Below are 20285 nucleotides of genomic sequence, written 5' to 3' on the forward strand. Positions count from 1 at the left end.
CAGCTTTTTAAATCCTAAAAGTAAACTAAACTTAAACCTTGGCCTGGTTTTGTTTTCTTATTATCTTACACTGACATTTGATGTTTTAATGTTAGACTTAGGGCCCTATCATAAACCTGCCGCAATGCGGCGCCAGGCGCGACACAAGTGTTTTTTGCTTATTTAAGCCTGACGCAGTTATCATTTTCACGTCCTGCGCCACGTTGTTTAAACAGCAAATGCACTCATGCCCATCTGTTCGCCCATGGGCATGCTGGTCTGAAAACGAGGTGTGTACAGGTGCATTGCTGGCGTGTTGCTATTTTGAGGCAACTGAAATAGACTGCGCCATATTTTTTTGTCTTTTAAGAGCGAGTTAGTAATATATGTTAGTGCACAACACAAGTACACTCTGCTTATTACACACACACAGACGTGCAGCAGCACACAAACATGCCAAATATTAAAAAGAAAAGGTAATGTAAAAGATTATTATTGTGTGCATAAAGATAAAAATGCTTTGGTGGAATCCGGATTGTCCTTTAACCTCGAGCACGAGCAGATCCGTTTCTTCACTAGAGAAGCGTTCAGTTTTTCCGCTTGCAAATCCCACCATGTAAATAGTGAATCCACCATGGCATGAGCGCGACTGGCTTTTAAAGGGAATGGGAGATGAGACTCTGATTGGTTTATTGCATGCTACGCCCAAAACACACCCATTACTCATTAAGAGAATAGGGACAACCCTTTTAGACCATGCGCCGGGTGCGCAGACCTTTTTCCCGTCGTTAAACTAGCAAAAGTAGAACAGGCCCTAAGTGTACTTGCGCCATGCGCTTCAGACCATGCACTTAGATTGTTAAAATAGGGCCCTTAAAATTTTTAAAAAGTCATTAAATCTCAATCTAGAAAGTAATTTATTTGCATGTTAATTAGCTGATAATGAATTGGTTTAGTAATACTCTAGTAGAATCTAAACAAATGTAAAGTGAAACCAAATGATACTAAAAACCCCAAAGTCAGTGATGATCACATTTACCACCATAAACTTTAATTTAACCCTTAAAATCTGAGAAAAATCAAGAATTCACTGAATACTGAACCAGAATCCATACTTTAGTGATTATCAAAAAATAGATCATTTCAACCAAACCAACAGAAATACTTCATTTAAGTTACAGCGTTTCACTGTAATTGTTTCAAACCCTCATAAAGTCCAGCTGTGCTGCTGAGAATCAGAGGAACATCTTCATTGATCGCTCATGTCTGTAATGACAATCATTATTAATCACCAGAACATGAACTATGAGCTGGACGTGTTCTTGAGAGGTTTTGTGAGATTCTGCCATGATCTCGGTCCATCATCAGGAAGCCTCACACTTCCCTTCCTGTCTGTCTGCTTCCTGTCTGTCTCTGTCTCTCAGAGCGCTCAGCAGCACTTTGAGGAGAGAGTTCTCCTTCAGCAGTTCTTCAGACGCGTCGGCGAGCTCCTGCAGCCTGTGAACGCTGTCGGCCAGCTGACGCCGTTTCTCCCTGTACAGCGTCTCCAGCCGCCCGCTCTGCGCCTGCAGCTCGGCATTCTGGGTCTCCAGCGTGTGCGTGTGCAGCGTGAGGCGGCGGTTCTCCCTCCACAGGACGGCCAGCTGCTGTGTGAGACGCTCTCGAGCTCGATGCAGAGAAAACACTTCACGCTGCAGGCTATGAAGCTCCGCCCCCAGCAGGGACACTGACTCCACCCCATCACCTGACTCCTCCCAGGGGGCGTGGCTAGAGTGCTGCAGAACGAACCGCAGCAGGTTGGGAACCGTCATGGGCGTGTTTTCTGGAAACTTGACACTCATCTGCTTCCTGAGGGAGACAGTCACGATTTAGAGAAGTGTGCGAGAATATTTTCACTGTATGGAAGAGAGTTTTACATACCTGTGTCGGGGGAAGAACAGTACGGAGGGCAGATGATCCACCATAAACTCCCAGGGCAGATCATTACGGCCGACATTCACTCTGAAAACAACAAGAACACAAATACTAACTCACAGTAATAAACACACATTATTATTAACTGTAAGTGCTGAACATATGGTCATGTGAAGTTAATGTGAAGTGTTTGCAGGTGCAGTTCCACACCTGGCCACCGTGAGGGCGCTGTTTCCCTGGAACAGACGGGCCAGTTGAAGAAACACGTGATTGAGGAGCGAGCAGAAGCCACACCAGGCTGAATAATACAACAGCAGCACGTCCTGATGAGACACAGAGAAGATCACAGTTATTGTCTGTGGTGTGGACGGACCTTTACTGTAAATAATTCATTCACTTTGCTGTATTAGGCTGATTGTGTGCTATATATCCCTTGTACTCTCTTTACGTTAAATAAAAGAATTAAAAAGAAGAGCTGATCTCACCCTCTGAGAGTCCATGACAGTGTCCAGGAAGCTGTCTGAGGTCACTTCCTGTATGAGGGATTGAGTGTGCTGATGTTGTTTGTGTCCCACAAGATGTCTGTGTAAAGGACTGTAGGAGATGCTGAAGTTCTGGATGAAATCTTCTGCTCGACACAGAGAGAGAACAGCAGTTATTACTGGTGCAGTGTGACGTGTGTGTGTGAGTGTGTTCAGTGTTTGTACCCAGTGAGTCGGTGTGCTTGAGCACGTAGTGCGTCTCATCCCTGAGGTTGATGATGGTGATGAAGGGCAGGCCGCTGTGGTTGCCGGACGCCCCGAGTCTTTGCGCCAGCGGCCAGTTGAGCTCCGCGTCCAGCAGGTAGAAGTGCAGAGTCTTGTTGGTGCGGCACTGCAGGCCAGTGATGGAGTCCAGCAGCAGAGGGCAGCGGCGGGGCCTCGGGACGCTCCTGCAGCAGACGCTGAACTGGCCGAACGGACTGTAGGAGCTCTGGACGCTCCTGCAGGAGGTGCTGGAGAACTCAACGTGCCCCAAATACAGACCCAGAGCCCAGCAGTGAGAGACGGGAGCGGAGCGGTTGACACACAGCTCACAGACGCCCGCTTTACCGCTGGAGTCGGCAGACGTCCATCCGGACACCAGCAGTGACTGACAGCAGCGCGGGACGGCAGACGCTCCATCCTCAGAGCTGCAGCAGGAGTGATAACGCAACGCCACATCAGTCACCTGACACAGACAGAAGACACCAGTCATGTGATCCTCAAACACTTCATTGCCAAACATCTGCTAGAACAACGACAAACACTGCAAGTGCACTTTACGAAGGACAAACCAGTGCTTGTGAGGCAGCAGTAGAGCTGTGTTGAAGTTTGTTTTAGTCGTCTTTAGGTTTAATTCTATAGCTTCATCAGACCCCAATCAGACGCATTCAGAAACATCTAGATCAGTAGTTCCCAACGAGGGAACTAGGGGTGGGCGATATACCTGTATAAATCTGTCAACCAGTAGAGATGTTGGACTATCGTCTCTATCACGGTTAAGTTCACATGTGACGCAATGCATGGACAGGGCACAAACAATGAAGCCGCTCTTCTGATGAGGAAAAAGGCGGCGGTTGGAAAGCCAGAAGATCCCTGTTTACAGGTGAGAGCTGACTCGCTTCACTTTAGACACAAACACTGGATTAGTTCTGAGAGTTACTCTCGAGTAATCCAAAGTAAACAGCATACAAGAGATGAATAGACAAGTATGAAGGTCACTAAGAGCCAATGATAAAGTAACCTTCAACGAAAGGTGCTTTAAATACTATATAAAAGCTTAACAGGGCATTAAAGGGATAGTTATCCCATGATTTACTCACCCTCAAGCCATCCTTGGTGTATATGACATTCTTCTTTCAGACGAATACAATCGGAGTTATATTAAATAATATCCAGGCTAATCCATGGTTTATAATGGGAGTGGATGGTGGCCCAAATTCTAAAGACAGAAAAAATGCATCCATCCATCATAAACGTACTCCACACGGCTCCGGGGGGTTAATAAAGGCCTTCTGAAGCGGAGCGATGTGTTTCTGTAACCTGAAAATGCTTTCATTCTGTATAATTCATAAACGCATCTTCATTCTTTATAAATCTCTCCAACAGTGAAGCTTTAGCCCCGTTAGCCACGCAGCATTATCGAACTCATTCAGAATCGAATGTAAACATCCACAAAATACGTACGTGATCTGATATGCTGCATCACGAACACTTTGTAAAGATCCATTTTGAGAGTTATATTAGCTGTGTGAAGTTATTGTATTATTTATGCAATGATTATTGGGAGAAAATAAAAGAGAAACGTCGGACCTTATGAAAAAATAGGCAAGACACATTGAAATTCATTTCAAACACTTGATAAGAGCTGTGTGGAAATAATGAACAACACTAACATAACAAAGCTAATGTTTTATATTAAAGCACAAACTAAAAAAATAAAAACCTTTAACCTTCAATTAAATTAGGCTTACTGAATCACAGGCTATCATCAGATAAAGTGTGTGTGTCAGCATGTCGTCTCCGACTGGGGCGTGGCAGAGGCGGGGCTCGGGTAGACAATATTATCGGATATCGCGTTATTTTTTAAGCTGGTTATCGATAAAATATTTTTTACATATCGCCCAGCCCTAGTATCCATCATATCCAGAACTTAAAAAAAAAAAATCCTTAAAAGTCATACGATTATTTTATAATAATTATAAAACAAATGAAACATACCTGGAAAACATTTGATGATGTTATAATATTTGCTGACGGTACCTGGTTGAGCAGCTGACTGGCTGTGAGGGGATTGTGTGGGAGGAAGGTCAGGAGGGCGGGGCCTCTCTGTAGCTCCGCCTCCAGTGAGTAACTCTTCGCTCCTGTTGGCTGAATCCAGTGAATGACGCTCTCTCTGTTCTCAAACACCCAATCACAGACGGCCTGTACAGTGAAGTTCCTCTGAGCTCGCGGGAAAACCTGCGTTCACAAACACAGAATCTCACTGTAAGAGTGTATCAGAATGAGTGTGTGTGTGTGTGTGAGATCATTAACTCACCAGCGAGCTGTTCAAACGCCGGTGTAAATACACACTTTCAGCTTCCCTGAGTGAAACGCCCTCTGCCACCGCCTGATTGGTCACCACAGCGAACCGCACCGCCCCCTGATGATCTGCACCAATCAGAAGGCAGCGTATCAGATCTCATAGTTTCCGCATTAGTGATGTGTGAGGGAAGATAGTGGCAGTACCTCGTCTGAGCGCGTGCAGAGCGGACAACAGGAAGGTGATGTAAGCGGCAGGCTGAGGAGACGAGTTAAACTGGAAATATCCCACCACACCCTGCTGGAGCACACACACACACACACACACACACACACACACACACACACACACACTTCAGAAGATCTTACTCCTGGATTCGCCAAAGTTTGCAAGGTTTGTGAAATTAAATGTTTATTAGATATTCAAAGACAGTAGATGAGAAAGTATTATAGAGTTTGCCTTTTTATGGCTATTTTTTTTCTATCATTAATTTTACCTTTTGCTTTCTTCACCTAAAGCTCTGTCTAATAATTTATTAAACAGACACAGTAAACTCATGAAGACAGAGAATGATTGTTCTGATGCTGGAGTTCTCAGAGCTTTCAAAATAAAAGTCCCGCTCATAGTTTAATTCATGTCCTTTAAGATTATTATTATTAGCAGTGTTATGCAATCTTTAGATAGAAGAACTTCAATATTGTTATTATCATTATTATAACCAGTTTAATTCATGTTTTTCATATTTTAATATTACTATTATTATCACTAGTATTTAAAAAATAAAATTCTTTAAAAATATACAATATTATGTAATAAATAACTATATAAGAGGAGATAGATTTAGTTATTTTTGTATGCTCTTTGTGTTCATAATGCATGTTAAAATTGAGAACCAATCAATACAATGATGATAATAATCAGTTGTGTTTGTTTTTGTGTTTCTGAGTGTGTGTGTGTGTGTGTGTGTGTGTGTGAGTGTGTGTGTGTGTATGTGAGTGTGTACCTGCTGGTGCGTGATGAAGGTGTGTGAGTGTGTGTGTATGTGAGTGCGTACCTGCTGGTGTGTGATGAAGGTGTGTGTGTATGTGTGTGTGTGTGTGTGTGTGTGTGTGTGTGTGTACCTGCTGGTGTGTGATGAAGGGGTGTGTGTGTGTGTGTGTGTGTGTGTGTGTGTGTGTGTACCTGCTGGTGTGTGATGAAGGTGTGTGAGTGTGTGTGTATGTGAGTGCGTACCTGCTGGTGTGTGATGAAGGTGTGTGTGTATGTGTGTGTGTGTGTGTGTGTGTGAGTGTGTGTGTATGTGAGTGTGTACCTGCTGGTGCGTGATGAAGGTGTGTGAGTGTGTGTGTATGTGAGTGCGTACCTGCTGGTGTGTGATGAAGGTGTGTGTGTATGTGTGTGTGTGTGTGTGTGTGTGTGTGTGAGTGTGTACCTGCTGGTGTGTGATGAAGGTGTGTGAGTGTGTGTGTATGTGAGTGCGTACCTGCTGGTGTGTGATGAAGGTGTGTGTGTATGTGTGTGTGTGTGTGTGTGTGTGTGTGTGTACCTGCTGGTGTGTGATGAAGGGGTGTGTGTGTGTGTGTGTGTGTGTGTGTGTGTGTGTGTACCTGCTGGTGTGTGATGAAGGTGTGTGAGTGTGTGTGTATGTGAGTGCGTACCTGCTGGTGTGTGTGTGTGTGTGTGTGTGAGTGTGTGTGTATGTGAGTGTGTACCTGCTGGTGCGTGATGAAGGTGTGTGAGTGTGTGTGTATGTGAGTGCGTACCTGCTGGTGTGTGATGAAGGTGTGTGTGTATGTGTGTGTGTGTGTGTGTGTGTGTGTGTGAGTGTGTACCTGCTGGTGTGTGATGAAGGTGTGTGAGTGTGTGTGTATGTGAGTGTGTACCTGCTGGTGTGTGATGAAGGGGTGTGTGTGTGTGTGTGTGTGTGTGTGTGTACCTGCTGGTGTGTGATGAAGGTGTGTGATGAAGGTGTGTGTGTGTATGTGAGTGTGTACCTGCTGCTGTGTGATGAAGGTGTGCAGGGCTCTACGGGTGGGCAGGTATATTATTGGAGTAGAAACCCTCTGAATGAAACTCTCCAGATACTCCGACTGAACCGGACCTCTGTACTCGATCGGACCGAACCTCCACACACACACACACACACACACACACACACACACACAGTTATTATGTGTGTCTATGATGGCGAACACATGTACCGTCACTGTAAGAGTGTGTTACCTCCAGTAGTACAGATGAATGACAGGATACTGGAAGAAGCTCTTCTGCTTTCTGCACTTGCCCTGATGCCACCAACAGTTCACGGCCAAAAACTGCACCTGCACACAGGAAACGCATCATCACAGACAGGAAACTGCAGCACATTCTTTCTTAAAGGACTTCTGTTCTTCATTACTGACTGTTACGCAATGCAAGACATAAGTGAGAAAAGTACATGTGATAAATTAAAGGAGTGTTCGGGGAGTATTGCTGCGGTGATTAAACGGGTCCGAACCCGTCTCACCTGTCCCGCCAGCCGCAGCGCCGCCTGCTGGACATGCTGTCGCGCAGTGATGGAGTGAGCGCACCAGGGGGCGTAATAGAACACCAGCGAGATGTCAGCTTCCTCCCGCAGGCGATCCGCTTCCTCTATCTGACCCAGGAACAGATCCACCACCGGAACCTCCGCAGGGAAGAACCGCACCGGAGGACGGGCCAACGCCACAACGTTCTTCGCCCGACTGACAGAGAGAGAGAGAGAGAAACAACTGTTTTCAACACTGATAATAATCATAAATGTTTCTTGATCATCAAATCATCATATTAGAATGATTTCTGAAGGATCATGTGACACTGAAGACTGGAGTAATGATGCTGAAAATTCAGCTTTGATCACAGAAATAAATTACACTTTACTATATATTCACATAGAAAACAGCTGTTTTACTTTGCAATAATATACCACAATTTTTACTGTATTTTTGATCAAACAAATGTAGTCTTGGTGAGCATAAGAGACTCTTTCAGAAACATTAAAAAATCTGAATTATTCCAAACTTTTAGCAATAAAAGTCATGTATTATTGTGCATTTACCTATGTTATATATCATTCTGTTGGTTCATATTACTGTATATGTCGTGTATTATAGTATATTTAGCTGCAGGTGAGCAGTATATATGTTATATTACAGTATACATGTTATATATTATTCTTTATGATATATATTACTGTATATGTCGTGTGTTATTGTATATTTACCTGCAGGTGAGTGTTATGGGCAGGATGAGCGCGCAGGTGAGCAGTATCGCACCGCAGCACAGTTCGGGTCTTCTCGCCATCTGATCCGCCACCTGCCGGAGCTGCGCCCGAACCCGCTGCAGCATCACCGACCCGCTACAGCGACCAGCTCATCCCGGGAGAACCGAAGCGAAGTAAAGCGAGCAGAAGCGGAGCGGCTCAGAGCAAAACACACGCCGCACCAACCGCGCGAACACACGTCACGCTTCCGCCTTCCCGGAGGGGCGGGGCCGCGGCGAGGGAGCGTCTCTAAACTACACACACGCGCCGTTTCAGTGTATTTGTAGTTCAATTCATTTAATTGTGAATCCAAATCTTAAATGTATAAACAGATGAACGAGAACACGTGAGCGTCTTGATTTAAAAACGAAACACACCACAGGCGTTCAGTGTTTGTCGAGTCTGTGAACTAGTGTGGAGCTTCTCAACCTTTGCGAATCATTAAATTCGATTCATAAGCTTGCGATTCGATTCTGATCTGGATTCAATATCGATCCATTTGTCTGAATATCAGGTACATAGGGCCTACATGTTAATTTTGTTAATACCTGTCAGCTGGTATTACAGCAACTCATTCTTATACAATATATAATACAGTTTTTATAATAATAATAATAATATACTACTTTTTCAACAATATAAGAGTAAAAATATGTAATATAGTGCATATACTTAGCAAAATGCTCCTCTCTAAAGATTTTTTTTTTTTAGTTAACTGACATACATTAAATGGCTTTGTGTTTATATATATGGTATATCTTTTTCTATAAGATATGTATTTACTGTATATAATCATGTATTATTGTATATTTACCCTCAGGTGAGTGTTATGGGTAGGATGAGCGCACATTCTTATACAATTAATAGGCCTATACTGTGGTTTTTATAATAATGTTATATTTTTTAATGATATGAGAGTAAAAATATAATAAATATGTAGTGCATATATTTAACAAAATTATCCTCTTCGAGTTCTTTTTTTTTTTTAGCTAACATGCTCATTGAATTGCTTTACATGACAATGTTCTCAAGCTGTTTTATTGACATATTTCCCCAGTTGAAACACTCATTGAAGGATTACATGAGTCAGGATTTATTTCAGTAAGCTGTACATACCTTCTGATGTTCATGCTTATTTTGTGCTGTAACTAGTAGTAAAGAAGAAGAGATGATCGGTTCTACAGCGATCTGTCACTACACATTAAAGAGCACCAAAACGGTATTTGTTCGTATTTTTGTAATAAAATTGGCATAATTTGACAGCTGAGACTGTGTTTCATATCAAAAGTCACCTGCTGTCTTGTCTGTCAGCTTGTTGTCAGTGTCGTGATTTTTTTCACTGCGTGAGTTCATGATGTGGCAACAGAACAGTGTCAAATAAACTGCTGAAAAGTCTGACGCTGAACGCCAGAGAGTTGCCAGCCCTTTGGAAATCTCATTAATCTTTGTGAAACCATGAACCAGTGTCTATATGGTTTCTACCTGATCTCGGATCAGTTTTGTACATTTGTAGACATTTTTTATGACACATTTGTATAATTCATATGCTTTAACTAGTTTAGTAAAATAATAATAATACAGGTTAATATAAATTATCACATGAAGCACATTTTATAATCTATTTATTTTTTATTTTTTCTCAGGGCCTCTGCTGTGCGTCTGTATGCAGGAGTGTTTGTTTCACCCGTGCTGCGGCGTAGAAGGGCTTGATAAACAGCTCGCAGTAGAAGTCAATATTAATGATGAACAGAGGAACCAGCGGCCACAGCAGCACTACCAGAAACCAGTCTACCATCTCCTCTGACACATGAAGCCAAAGCTTCTTAGGGAGCGTCCTGCAATCACAGTGATCACACGGGTCTGATAATAAACATGGAGAATGAGTCATGTGTGTTTATATGTGCTCGTACCTCATCTCTTCTCTCATCCACAGCGTCCAGTAGAAGGAGACGTCCAGCACCGTCAGTAACGTGGCGTGAACGATGACGACGCCTGCCGTCCAGTAGTGAACGCTCAGCCAGTGCTCAGCGAACGCAGCCAGCAGCTGATGCGGCAACAGGAAGTACATCAGCAGAAACTCCGCCCACTGCTGCCAGCCCGGCCAATCCTGCTGCGGCACAGAGAAAGAGTCACGGCTGGTCTGAGAGGCTCACTTTCATACACACTCAGTCAGTGACGCACCAGAGGCGTGTCCGCCGGACCGTCTCGCGTCACCGGGCAGCAGGTGTGAATGAAGGGCAGAAAGGTGTCGTCATAATCAAACAGGAAGAGGTAGAGCAGCGTCAGACGCGGATAGCTCCTCAGACCGATCAGCAGAAACAGAGTCTTCCCTGGATTCACCTCCTACAGACGAGGATCCATAACCGCATTATTAGTGTCTTCTAAAACTTCACGATGAATTAAAATAATTTTTAAAACATACTATAGCATATAGTGCTATAGTGAATTCACAATGAATGTACCTGTATATGCCCTGCAGGTTTAAAGGTGCAGTGAGCGATTTTTGAAAATCGATGTTGAAATCAGACCGAGCACCAAAACACACTTTTAGCTAATCAGTGTGTCCATTCATGATGGGGGAGGAGAGAAAGTGAGCCAATCAGCAGTAAGGGGCGTGTCCACTGATATTGTGGGTGGAGAAAGAGCAAGCCAATCAGCAGTTGGGGGCGTGTCCACTCATGATAGGGGAGGAGAAAGAACAAGCCAATCAGCAGTTGGGGGCGTGTCCACTGATAATGTGGGAGGAGAAAGAGCAAGCCAAGCAGCATTAAGGGGCGTGTCCTCTGAGGAGAGAGTGAGCCATTCTGCAGTCAGGAGTGTGTTATTAAACATCAAAATAATCGACTGATTACTTATTTACCAAAAAAATTGTTAGTTAGAGCCCTACTTGATTTAATGCCACTGTTTGCAGAGAAACACACACATACACACTATCTCTCTCTCACACACACACACACACACACACACACTATCTCACACACACAAACACCTTGTACTGCCAGAGGTTCAGTGAGACTCAGAGCTCTCTGAGTTTGTGCAGCTCCTCCAGGATGATCCGTCTGTGAGACTGATTCTCGATCATGAACGGAGCCGCAGACAGATCTTCATCGCTGAGAGCAGACAGTGATCTGACACACACACACACACACACACACATTTAAAGTCTCCCTGATGATCTGCTGCTGACTGACACTCTAGATGTAAATGACCGTAGAAATGTTAGAGTGTGTGTGTTACCTGCCGTTGATCTGCTCCCTGTGGAAGGTTTCTTTATGCTGATTGGTCCAGACACCCAGTTGCTCCACCCACAGCGTGACATCACTAGCGCTCCACCTGCTGAGTGGTTTACTGAGCAGCATCTCGTGACTGGAGTTGGCACTGAACGCACAGTACACTAACAACACCATCTACACACACATATCATGCACCATCAGTGTGTGTGTGTGTGTGTGTGTGAGACTCACACAGTCATTGTGCATCTGACTGAGAACATAATGTGTTTTCACTGAGGCGTGTGAACAGATCTCTCACCGGAGGAGGACGTTGACTTTGGGAAAGCCCTGCCATATCGCTTAACATTCTGGGCAGTCGCTGCGGATGGTGGACGCTCACCAGGTGGCCAGGCAGTGGCGGCAGAAGCTGTGTCCACAGGTGAGCGTGGTGGGATCGACCAGCACCTCATAGCAGCAGTGACAGGTGAACTCGGATGCTGACAGACCCGCCGACGGGTCCTCGGACTCACTGATCCGTACGTCCATCCGCCTCTGTCAACACACACACTGATAATACAGGAGGACAGATGGCCTGCTCTTTCCGTTTATTCATTTTTAACACTCAAATCAGATCAGGGAAAGAGAAACCGCTTCACTTCACCTGCCCACTACAAAACACACACATGATTTTGTTTACTTGTAGGGACTTTACGTTTACTTTGAGATTACGCTATTTCTATCACCCTACCCTACATTTTATATTTTAAACATTAAGTTAAAACATTACTCAATGTGTTTATTAAGCTATTTTAATTACAAAGACATTAGGGATTTTCTGGGTTCCTTCATTTCATCCTCAGCTCAAACTAAACACACATTACAGTTTCACTTTTGATGTGCTTTACTATGAATAATCTGCAATTGGTTTGTAAAAGGTGTCTATGCATATTAAGACTGAGTTTTCGTTGTATTTACACAGTCGCAAGTATTTCGCTTCAAAAGACCGCGCCTGCCCCAACGTGCATACTATCCATCCTAAATAGTAGCCTATTATGACATTGGTAATTTTCAAAACTATTTAGGGCAGATAGGGTGGACAGTCTTCACATTGTGACACAGGGCAAATCATTTTAATTCAACTGAGTTTTGAAAAGCCTTGTTTTCCCTTCACTAACGCGCTGGACTTTTCTTCTTTTTGTTTACGGATGTTGCGCGTAACCTCGGAAAGCGGAACGACGTAAAACTGACATTTCCCGCGAAATCCTACCCGGCAGCTCAAATCATGATTATGCTGTGATACGGTGATGATTATTATTATTTATTATTATTATTATTATTATTACTATGTAAACCATATCAACACAAATATAACGGCCCTTTATTTAAAATGAATTAAAAAAAAAAAAATTAAGGGAATAAAAAAAATAAAGAGAATAAAAAAATATTAAAACAACTGAAATTTATTATGAACAATTTCTAAATAATGTTGTTGTTTGTTTGTTTTTAAATAAGCACACATTCACTCCGTACAGTTAATATGCAGAAAAGTGTTGATGGTTAATGTTTCTTGTCTCGTAAATCAATTACGAATTAGGCTACATTACATTAATCAGAAATGATAGGCTATTTTCAGTTAAAAACGGCAAACTTTGACAAAAAGAGGCAAGTAGTTTGCATCACTAGGTATTACTGTTGGTCATTTAACATTTCAGTCGAAAAACAGTTGTCATATATTAAATGTTGACCTAATTAAATCTTACCTCACACGAGCCTCGCGCTGGAATTACATATGTAAGCAGAAAAGCGCACCTTCTTTGACTTGATTATAAAATATTTTGATTTATCAAACTCCTGCTCGACTGGATCACCATGGGACAGTGAGGCACTTGTAAGGTGGTTCTAAATAATAATTAGTCTACTAAAAACAATCCCTGTGTATTTTTAATTGAATGTAAATAAAAGTTGACAGTTGTTACTTTTCTCTGCGCTGAGCAGGATGACCCAATCACAGTTGTTTCTGATTACTGGACAGTAATTTTTCATTTAATTATTTATCAGAAATCACTGGAACGGATTTTAATTTATATCATACATGTCTGAATTATTTGGCTATATGAAAATAATTACAGAGACATTTGAACACGTCAGCCTCAGTGGGCCTCACAGCGCCTCCTGCAGGCACAGACAGGGACAGGAAGTGCGAGTGAGTGTTTCCGGCGGCCGGGGTTAAAGCTTCCAGTGTGTGTGTGTTTGTGTATTTCGCTGCTTTAGAGGATGGAGGTCACAAGACAGAGTAAGACAATAAAATTAATGAAATACGTCACTGTAAAACCACACGCAGATCCACGGATAGACATACACTCGCGAGCGCGCGTGCTAATGTCATGCTGCGCGTGCTCGCGAGCGTGATTGTGTTCAGTTGTGTGTGTTGATGTGTATTAATCTTGTATGGTGCAGATTTTAAGGAGGTTCTTCCAGAGGTGTGTAACGCGGTGCAGGAGGCGGATTTCATCTCGATAGACGGAGAGTTCACAGGTCAGTGCTTCATAAACGCGACTGTGTGTTTGTGTGATAATACTGTGTATATGTGTGTGATTGTGTATGTGTTGTTGTAGGAATCAGTGATGGGCCGTCAGTCAGCGCTCTGACCAATGGACTGGACACACCGGAGGAGAGATACACCAAACTGAGGAAGGTAAGAACACACACACACACACACACACACACACACACACACACACACACACACACACTTGTTTCTCACTCGTGTTTCTGATCAGAGACTTTAGATACACCCAGACGGTATTATGAATGGGAGAAAGTGCGACGCGCAATATGGTGGAATAAGCCCCGCCTTCTACGTTACTAATTGATAGTCATGTGCTGTTTAACTGTGACTTGCCAGTCGTTTTGGGGATTTCTTTGGATATAATCACCATATTCGACACAACTGGTGCAATTTATTTCCTTTATAAATGCCTTTTGTGTCTTTTATTGATTGTATTTATGTATGGGAGTTTGATTGACAGGCGATCTGACCAATCATAACGCCGAATCCACCATTTTGCGAGTTAGATTAACGGCGGTGGACTTGAACTTGTAAAATGGTGTATTGAATTCTTTCTGCGGGTGAAACAACATTCCTTCTGATGTTCATTCATGTTCATTTGGTTCTGTAACTAGTAGTAAAGAGGAATTGATGATCGGTTCATTCCCACATATGCACATATATTGCGACTACATGATGAAAACAAAAATGAGCGGTTAAAAATGAATAATGGAAAATAATGCAGAAGTTTAAACTCAGCAAATCTGAGATGTAACACATTGTATGTTGGTCATTAAACTCTGTAATGCACTTCGGCCCTGTTTATACCTGGTGTTAAGATGCGTTTTTGACTTCCTCTGGAAGTGGTGGAAAACATTTTAGACCCCATTTACACCTGTATTTAGCGTTGTACGCTTGTGATCTGATCGATCAAAACACATCGTAACACCAGCTGTAAACCGGGCCTGTGATGATCAGACTGATGTTGTTTTCACCCCTGTGAGTTTGAGGTTTCATGTCATGTTAATATTTCCCGCAGCACTCCATGAACTTCCTGCTCTTCCAGTTCGGCATCTGCACCTTCAGATACGACCAGAACCAGTCGACGTGAGCGAGCTCTGCACCGCAGTCACGCCAGTGTCTCTACAGCGTTACCCAGAGTTCCATCTCAACCTGTTGTTGTGTCTCCATCCTGCAGGTACATCACTAGAGCCTTCAACTTCTACATCTTCCCCAAGCCCTTCAGCCGCACGTCTCCAGACGTCAAGTTCATCTGTCAGGTGAGAGACTCATCCTGCGCCGCTAGTCATCCGTGAACACATGAATCTGACTCTGGCTCATCTTCCTCTAGAGCTCCAGCATTGACTTCCTGGCCAGCCAGGGCTTCGACTTCAACAAGGTCTTCCGCAGCGGTACGTGTGCTCACTTCCTGTCATGTGATTGCTCTGTCTGCTGCGAGTGTGACTGACAGCTGTGGTTGCCGTAGGGATCCCGTACCTGACGCGGGAGGAGGAGTCTCAGCTGAGGGAGCAGTATGAGGAGAGGCGGAGTCAGATGAACGGGGCGGGGCCGGTCACATACACGCCACCCTCCGGAACGGGCGTCTGCAGCGTGCCTGAGGACCAGAGAGACTTCATCAGGACCGTGGAGTGAGTCTCTCACACACAAGCTTGTTTACTGGTCTAACCGCCGCACTTCAGTTGTTTTGGCTCTACTGTAAAAGCATCTGCTAAATGCAAGCTGCTGATGATGATGATGATGATGTGTGTGTGTTCAGGCAGAAGGTGGACACTCTCCTGAAGAGCTCTGATCAGACTCTGGATCTGGAGCCCTGCACCGGGTCAGACTCGCGCGCACACACACCCACACACACACCCATATATTCTAATGAAATGTCTTGTTAATTTGTGTGTAATAGAGATGTTATTTAAATATGAGTGTTAATATCCTGTGTCTCAGGTTTCAGAGGAAGCTCATCTATCAGACGCTCAACTCAAAGTAAGTCCCGTGTGTGTGTGTGTGTGTGTGTGTGTGATCATCTGCTCAGTGTCTCCACTCATCTGGTGTTGTTGGTGTTTCAGGTTTCCAAAACTTCACGTGGAGACGCTGGAGACAGAGAAGGTACAAACGCACACGCATGAATAAACATTTTATCAGTAAACAAACTCTCATACTGTGTGTGTGTGTGTGTGTGTGTGTGTGTTCAGAAGGAGCGTTTCATCCAGATCAGTAAGGTGGATGAAGAGGAGAGGAGGAGGAGAGAGCAGCAGAAACAGCAGAGAGAGCAGGTGTGTGTATACAAACATTCTCTCTCTCTCTCTCACACACACACACACACACACACACACACACACACACATACAGATTATCAGGCCGATATTCAGTGTTTTGGGTATCTGAATCGGATTGGTTTTGAAAAAAAAAAAATGTATGTGCATCCCTATTTGTCACATGACATGGTCTCAGACTTCACACCTTCATGACATCATCAGCTCATTCACTTCAGTGATCTGTTGTTACAGGAAGAGCTGAACGACGCTGTGGGTTTCTCTAGGGTTGTTAGAGCCATCTCCAAATCTGTGAGTCTCACACACATGAAATATACTTAGTATAATACGTTTTTCTTAGGAATTTCTCGTTCAGTAATTAAATCTTAATTGTCAGTAATTGAATCTTGTGAATGAGGCTCATCATCATTATTATTCAGAACGTTCTGATCTTTAATGGAAGAGAACGATCATGTGTTCATAACCCGTGTGTGTGACGCAGGGGAAGCTGGTGGTGGGTCACAACATGCTGCTGGACGTCATGCACACCATCCATCAGTTCTGCGTGACGCTGCCTGAGGTAACCGTGACGACGCGCTGGAGGATTGTGGGATTGGGTGATGTATGACAGTCTCATGAGCTGTGTGTGTGTGTGTGTGTGTTTGCAGGAGCTGGATGACTTTAAGGAGGTGGCCATGTCTGTGTTTCCCAGGTAAAATGATCACATGATTACCGCGTGCGTGCGTGCGTGCGTGTTCGTTCGTTCTCACGTATACGCTCTGTGTCTGTTTCAGGCTGTTGGACACCAAGCTGATGGCGTCCACGCAGCCCTTCAAGGTATGTTTCGTGTGTGTGTGTGTTGGTTTTTGTTTAAGTGTGTGTTTAATGAGTGTTTGTGTGCAGGAGATCATCAGCAACACGTCACTGGCTGAACTGCACAAACAGCTGAGAGAAAAACCCTTCAAATCTCCCACCACTGGTACACACACACACACACACACACACACACACACACACACACACACACACACACACACACACACACACACACACACACACACACACACGTCACGCTCCAGCAGCAGGCGTCACATATTCTTCCTGTGTTCAGAGTGTCCTGAAGGCCTCCGGAGTTACGACACATCCACAGAGCAGCTTCATGAAGCAGGTTACGACGCCTTCATCACTGGACTGTGCTTCATCTCCATGGCAAACCACCTGGGTGAGTGTGTGAGAGAGACGCTTCAGATCAGCTCATCCAATCAGAGCTCAGTCTGAACTGTCATGTTGGTCTCTTTTTCTCAGGGTCTTTCCTCACTCCTCCAAAAAGTCACATCTCTGCTCGCTCCAAACTCCTCGAACCCTTCTACAACAAGTGAGCAGCAGCACACACACCCACACTCCTTCTCATTCTCACACACACCATATATATGCATGCACACATCTGATCTTGGTCTGATTTGAGTTCATGTGTGTTTCAGATTATTCCTGATGAGGGTGATTGACATTCCCTACCTGAACATGAGTGGACCTGACCGTAAGAGCCACACACTCATTATATATATATATATATATATATATATATATATATATATATATATATATATATATATATATATATATATATATATATATATATATATATATATATATATATATATATATATATATATATACATATATACATACACTCAATATCCGTCTCTGTCTATTTATCTGTCCATCTATCATGTGTCTCTCCAGTGCAGCCCAAGAGAGATCACGTCCTGTACGTCACGTTCCCTAAAGAGTGGAAGACCAGTGACCTGTACCAGCTCTTCAGCGCCTTTGGTAACACACACACACACACACACACACACACACACACACACACACACACACACAGAGTGTCTCTGGTCAGTGTGTGTGCTGATCTTGGTTTGTGGTGTCTCAGGTAACATCCAGGTGTCGTGGATCGATGACACGTCGGCGTTCGTGTCTCTCAGTCAGACGGAGCAGGTTCAGATAGGTAAGACACTCCGAGCCACTGATGTTTCGGTGTGATGTCATGTCCTGACGTCTGTCTGTGTGCAGCCATGAACACCAGCCGCTACGCCGAGAGCTACCGCATCCAGACCTACGCCGAGTACCTGCAGGCCAGGCAGAAGAACACCTGCTCCAGCAGGAAGTGGGCCTCCGACGGCTGGGCGGACACTTCCTACAGCACTGCTGCCATGGTGACCAGCCGGTGAGTCCGAGCGTCTCTGCCAGACACCGAACGTGGTCAGTTGGTCAGTCATGTGACCCTGTGTGTGTGTGTCCAGGCTGCATGCGGTCAAGAGGAGCATCAGTCCATCTCTGGAGGAGCAGAATCATGAGGCTGACAGCAGCTGGACGACCTACAGCAGCGTCAAGAAGATCAAGACTGACGGTCAGTGTCTGCTTCATTCACACCTGCAGCATGACTAACAGTGTCAACAATAACGAACTATAACGATAACAACGATCACTGTATTAGCGTCCAAAACAACGAACAAAAACTTCAATAACTATAGTTGTATCCTCAATGATCTATATTATCGTCGATATTAAAGAACGATAACTATAACAATGATCACTGGATTAACATCCACAACAATGGACTGTAACAATAACTTCAACTATAATAACAACGATAACCATAATGCAGATATTAGCGTCCACACCAGCGCATGATATCGTTCTGTTTATTGTAAGTGCAGTTTTGTCGTCCGCTGCGTGAACAGTCGTTCTAGTTGTGGTGTTCTCGATTATTAACAGTATTGCCTTTCAAACATGTTTATTTCATTAACCTGAGATGTTCAATTCCACTTTCTCTGCCGGTGTCACAGGAAGCTGCTCACAAACATATGCTGATGTCACTGGTTCTGAGGCGTCCTGTGATTGGCCCAGACTGCAGTAAGTGCCCCGCCCCTTTAACTCACTCAGATGATGTCATGACCCATCCTCTGATCGGCTGCTGTTTGTTCAGGCCTGAGGGCGGAGCCTCTGCGAGCCCAGTGCAGGAGGAGGCGGAGCCTGAGGAGTCCTCGGCCAATCAGAGTCAAGGTAAAAGGAGCCGCAAACACAAGAAGAGGAAGTCAGACGGTGAGCGTTCTTAATGACGTACAGAGGTTTACTCTCGTCCGCTGAACTCGAGCGTTTGATTGTTTTCTTTCACGCAGCTTCTGAAACAACACCGCCGACGCTCTTTGACGTTCCTCGGGTTTGGTAGCGAGAGCTCAGCAGCCAATCGGGACCCTCGCTCAGCCCAGGCGTCTCCAACAGCCAATCAGAAGACTGCACTTAACTCCTGACGCCCGGCGTGTCGTCTGTGACTTCCTGTGACCTCCTGTGACCTCTCCTTACGTGGCCGAAGTTCAGAGCGTTTTAAAGGTGCTGAAGTTACTGAGCCATTTCCTGTGTGTGTGTGTGTGTGTGTGTGTGTGTGTGAGAGAGAGAGAGTATTTTACCGCGGTTTCCCAGAACGTTCCCTCATTTTAACTGTCGACGTGTCCTGCAGGTTTATTTATTCCTCGTAAGGGTTTGTTCGTCTTTAGTTCCTTCAGATTACCAGTGAGGAAGAAAAAAAAAAAAAAAGAAATGACGTGTCAAAGAATGTCTAATGATGTCATCACGAATGTCCTGTTCAAATCCTTGTATTTTTTTTTTTTTTTGTATGAAATGTTCAACTGTTCCCTTTTCCAGGGGAGATGAAATTAAAGAGTCTTTCTTAGTACATCTGTGTTGGGCTGTTCATTCAGAGTCGATTCAGTTTGAGTAAGTGATTCACACTGCAGTGTTCGGATCATGAGTCACAGTCCGACATGAACATGATTCATAATGATACAGGGGTCCAAAACTAACGCACACTGAAACTCAAATGTCTTGTACTGGTATTAAACGTGAGTTTGATCATCTGACCCGCACTGATCTGATTCAAATCAGACACGCTATCACATCATCCAACAATCTTGTGTATTAATCTAGTTTTATATTTCAAATCTGTTATTTTGTTCAATGAAAATTGAATTGTGATGTTT

General features: G+C 44.1%; 2 protein-coding genes and 1 pseudogene across 6 annotated transcripts; 1 reads left to right on the forward strand and 2 right to left on the reverse strand.

The window, feature by feature from the left end:
- Positions 1 to 1008: 1008 nt before the first annotated feature.
- Positions 1009 to 8485, reverse strand: txndc11 (thioredoxin domain containing 11). Of its 2 annotated transcripts, none has more exons than XM_051904306.1 (12): positions 8180 to 8485; positions 7445 to 7661; positions 7162 to 7259; positions 6933 to 7062; positions 5145 to 5235; positions 4954 to 5066; positions 4677 to 4874; positions 2601 to 3102; positions 2379 to 2521; positions 2104 to 2216; positions 1900 to 1980; positions 1009 to 1827 (listed from the first exon to the last, which is right to left on the reverse strand). In XM_051904306.1, the coding sequence occupies exons 1-12, from the start codon at positions 8302 to 8304 to the stop codon at positions 1344 to 1346; spliced, it is 2295 nt and encodes a 764-aa protein (XP_051760266.1). In that variant the 5' UTR covers positions 8305 to 8485; the 3' UTR covers positions 1009 to 1343. The 2 variants fall into 2 exon arrangements, with proteins under 2 accessions (XP_051760266.1, XP_051760257.1); XM_051904297.1 differs by having other exon boundaries at positions 5145 to 5238; positions 8180 to 8482.
- Positions 8486 to 11186: 2701 nt separating this feature from the next.
- On the reverse strand, positions 11187 to 13587 carry LOC127511408 (bifunctional apoptosis regulator-like; annotated as a pseudogene).
- Positions 13588 to 13589: 2 nt separating this feature from the next.
- On the forward strand, positions 13590 to 19981 carry parn (poly(A)-specific ribonuclease (deadenylation nuclease)). 4 transcript variants are annotated; one of them, XM_051904401.1, is made up of 26 exons: positions 13590 to 13723; positions 13888 to 13965; positions 14046 to 14125; positions 15018 to 15085; positions 15177 to 15258; positions 15330 to 15390; positions 15465 to 15627; positions 15756 to 15818; positions 15938 to 15976; positions 16060 to 16099; positions 16186 to 16266; positions 16501 to 16557; positions 16748 to 16825; positions 16914 to 16957; positions 17040 to 17082; positions 17149 to 17224; positions 17357 to 17467; positions 17551 to 17620; positions 17727 to 17782; positions 17989 to 18075; positions 18179 to 18253; positions 18319 to 18472; positions 18549 to 18655; positions 19095 to 19161; positions 19235 to 19350; positions 19428 to 19981. In XM_051904401.1, the coding sequence occupies exons 1-26, from the start codon at positions 13705 to 13707 to the stop codon at positions 19475 to 19477; spliced, it is 1965 nt and encodes a 654-aa protein (XP_051760361.1). In that variant the 5' UTR covers positions 13590 to 13704; the 3' UTR covers positions 19478 to 19981. The 4 variants fall into 4 exon arrangements, with proteins under 4 accessions (XP_051760361.1, XP_051760368.1, XP_051760344.1 ...); XM_051904408.1 differs by having other exon boundaries at positions 19235 to 19311; XM_051904384.1 differs by having other exon boundaries at positions 17040 to 17224.
- Positions 19982 to 20285: the final 304 nt, after the last annotated feature.

Source organism: Ctenopharyngodon idella, chromosome 1, assembly GCF_019924925.1.
Source record: "Ctenopharyngodon idella isolate HZGC_01 chromosome 1, HZGC01, whole genome shotgun sequence".
Taxonomy (NCBI): Eukaryota; Metazoa; Chordata; class Actinopteri; order Cypriniformes; family Xenocyprididae; genus Ctenopharyngodon; species Ctenopharyngodon idella.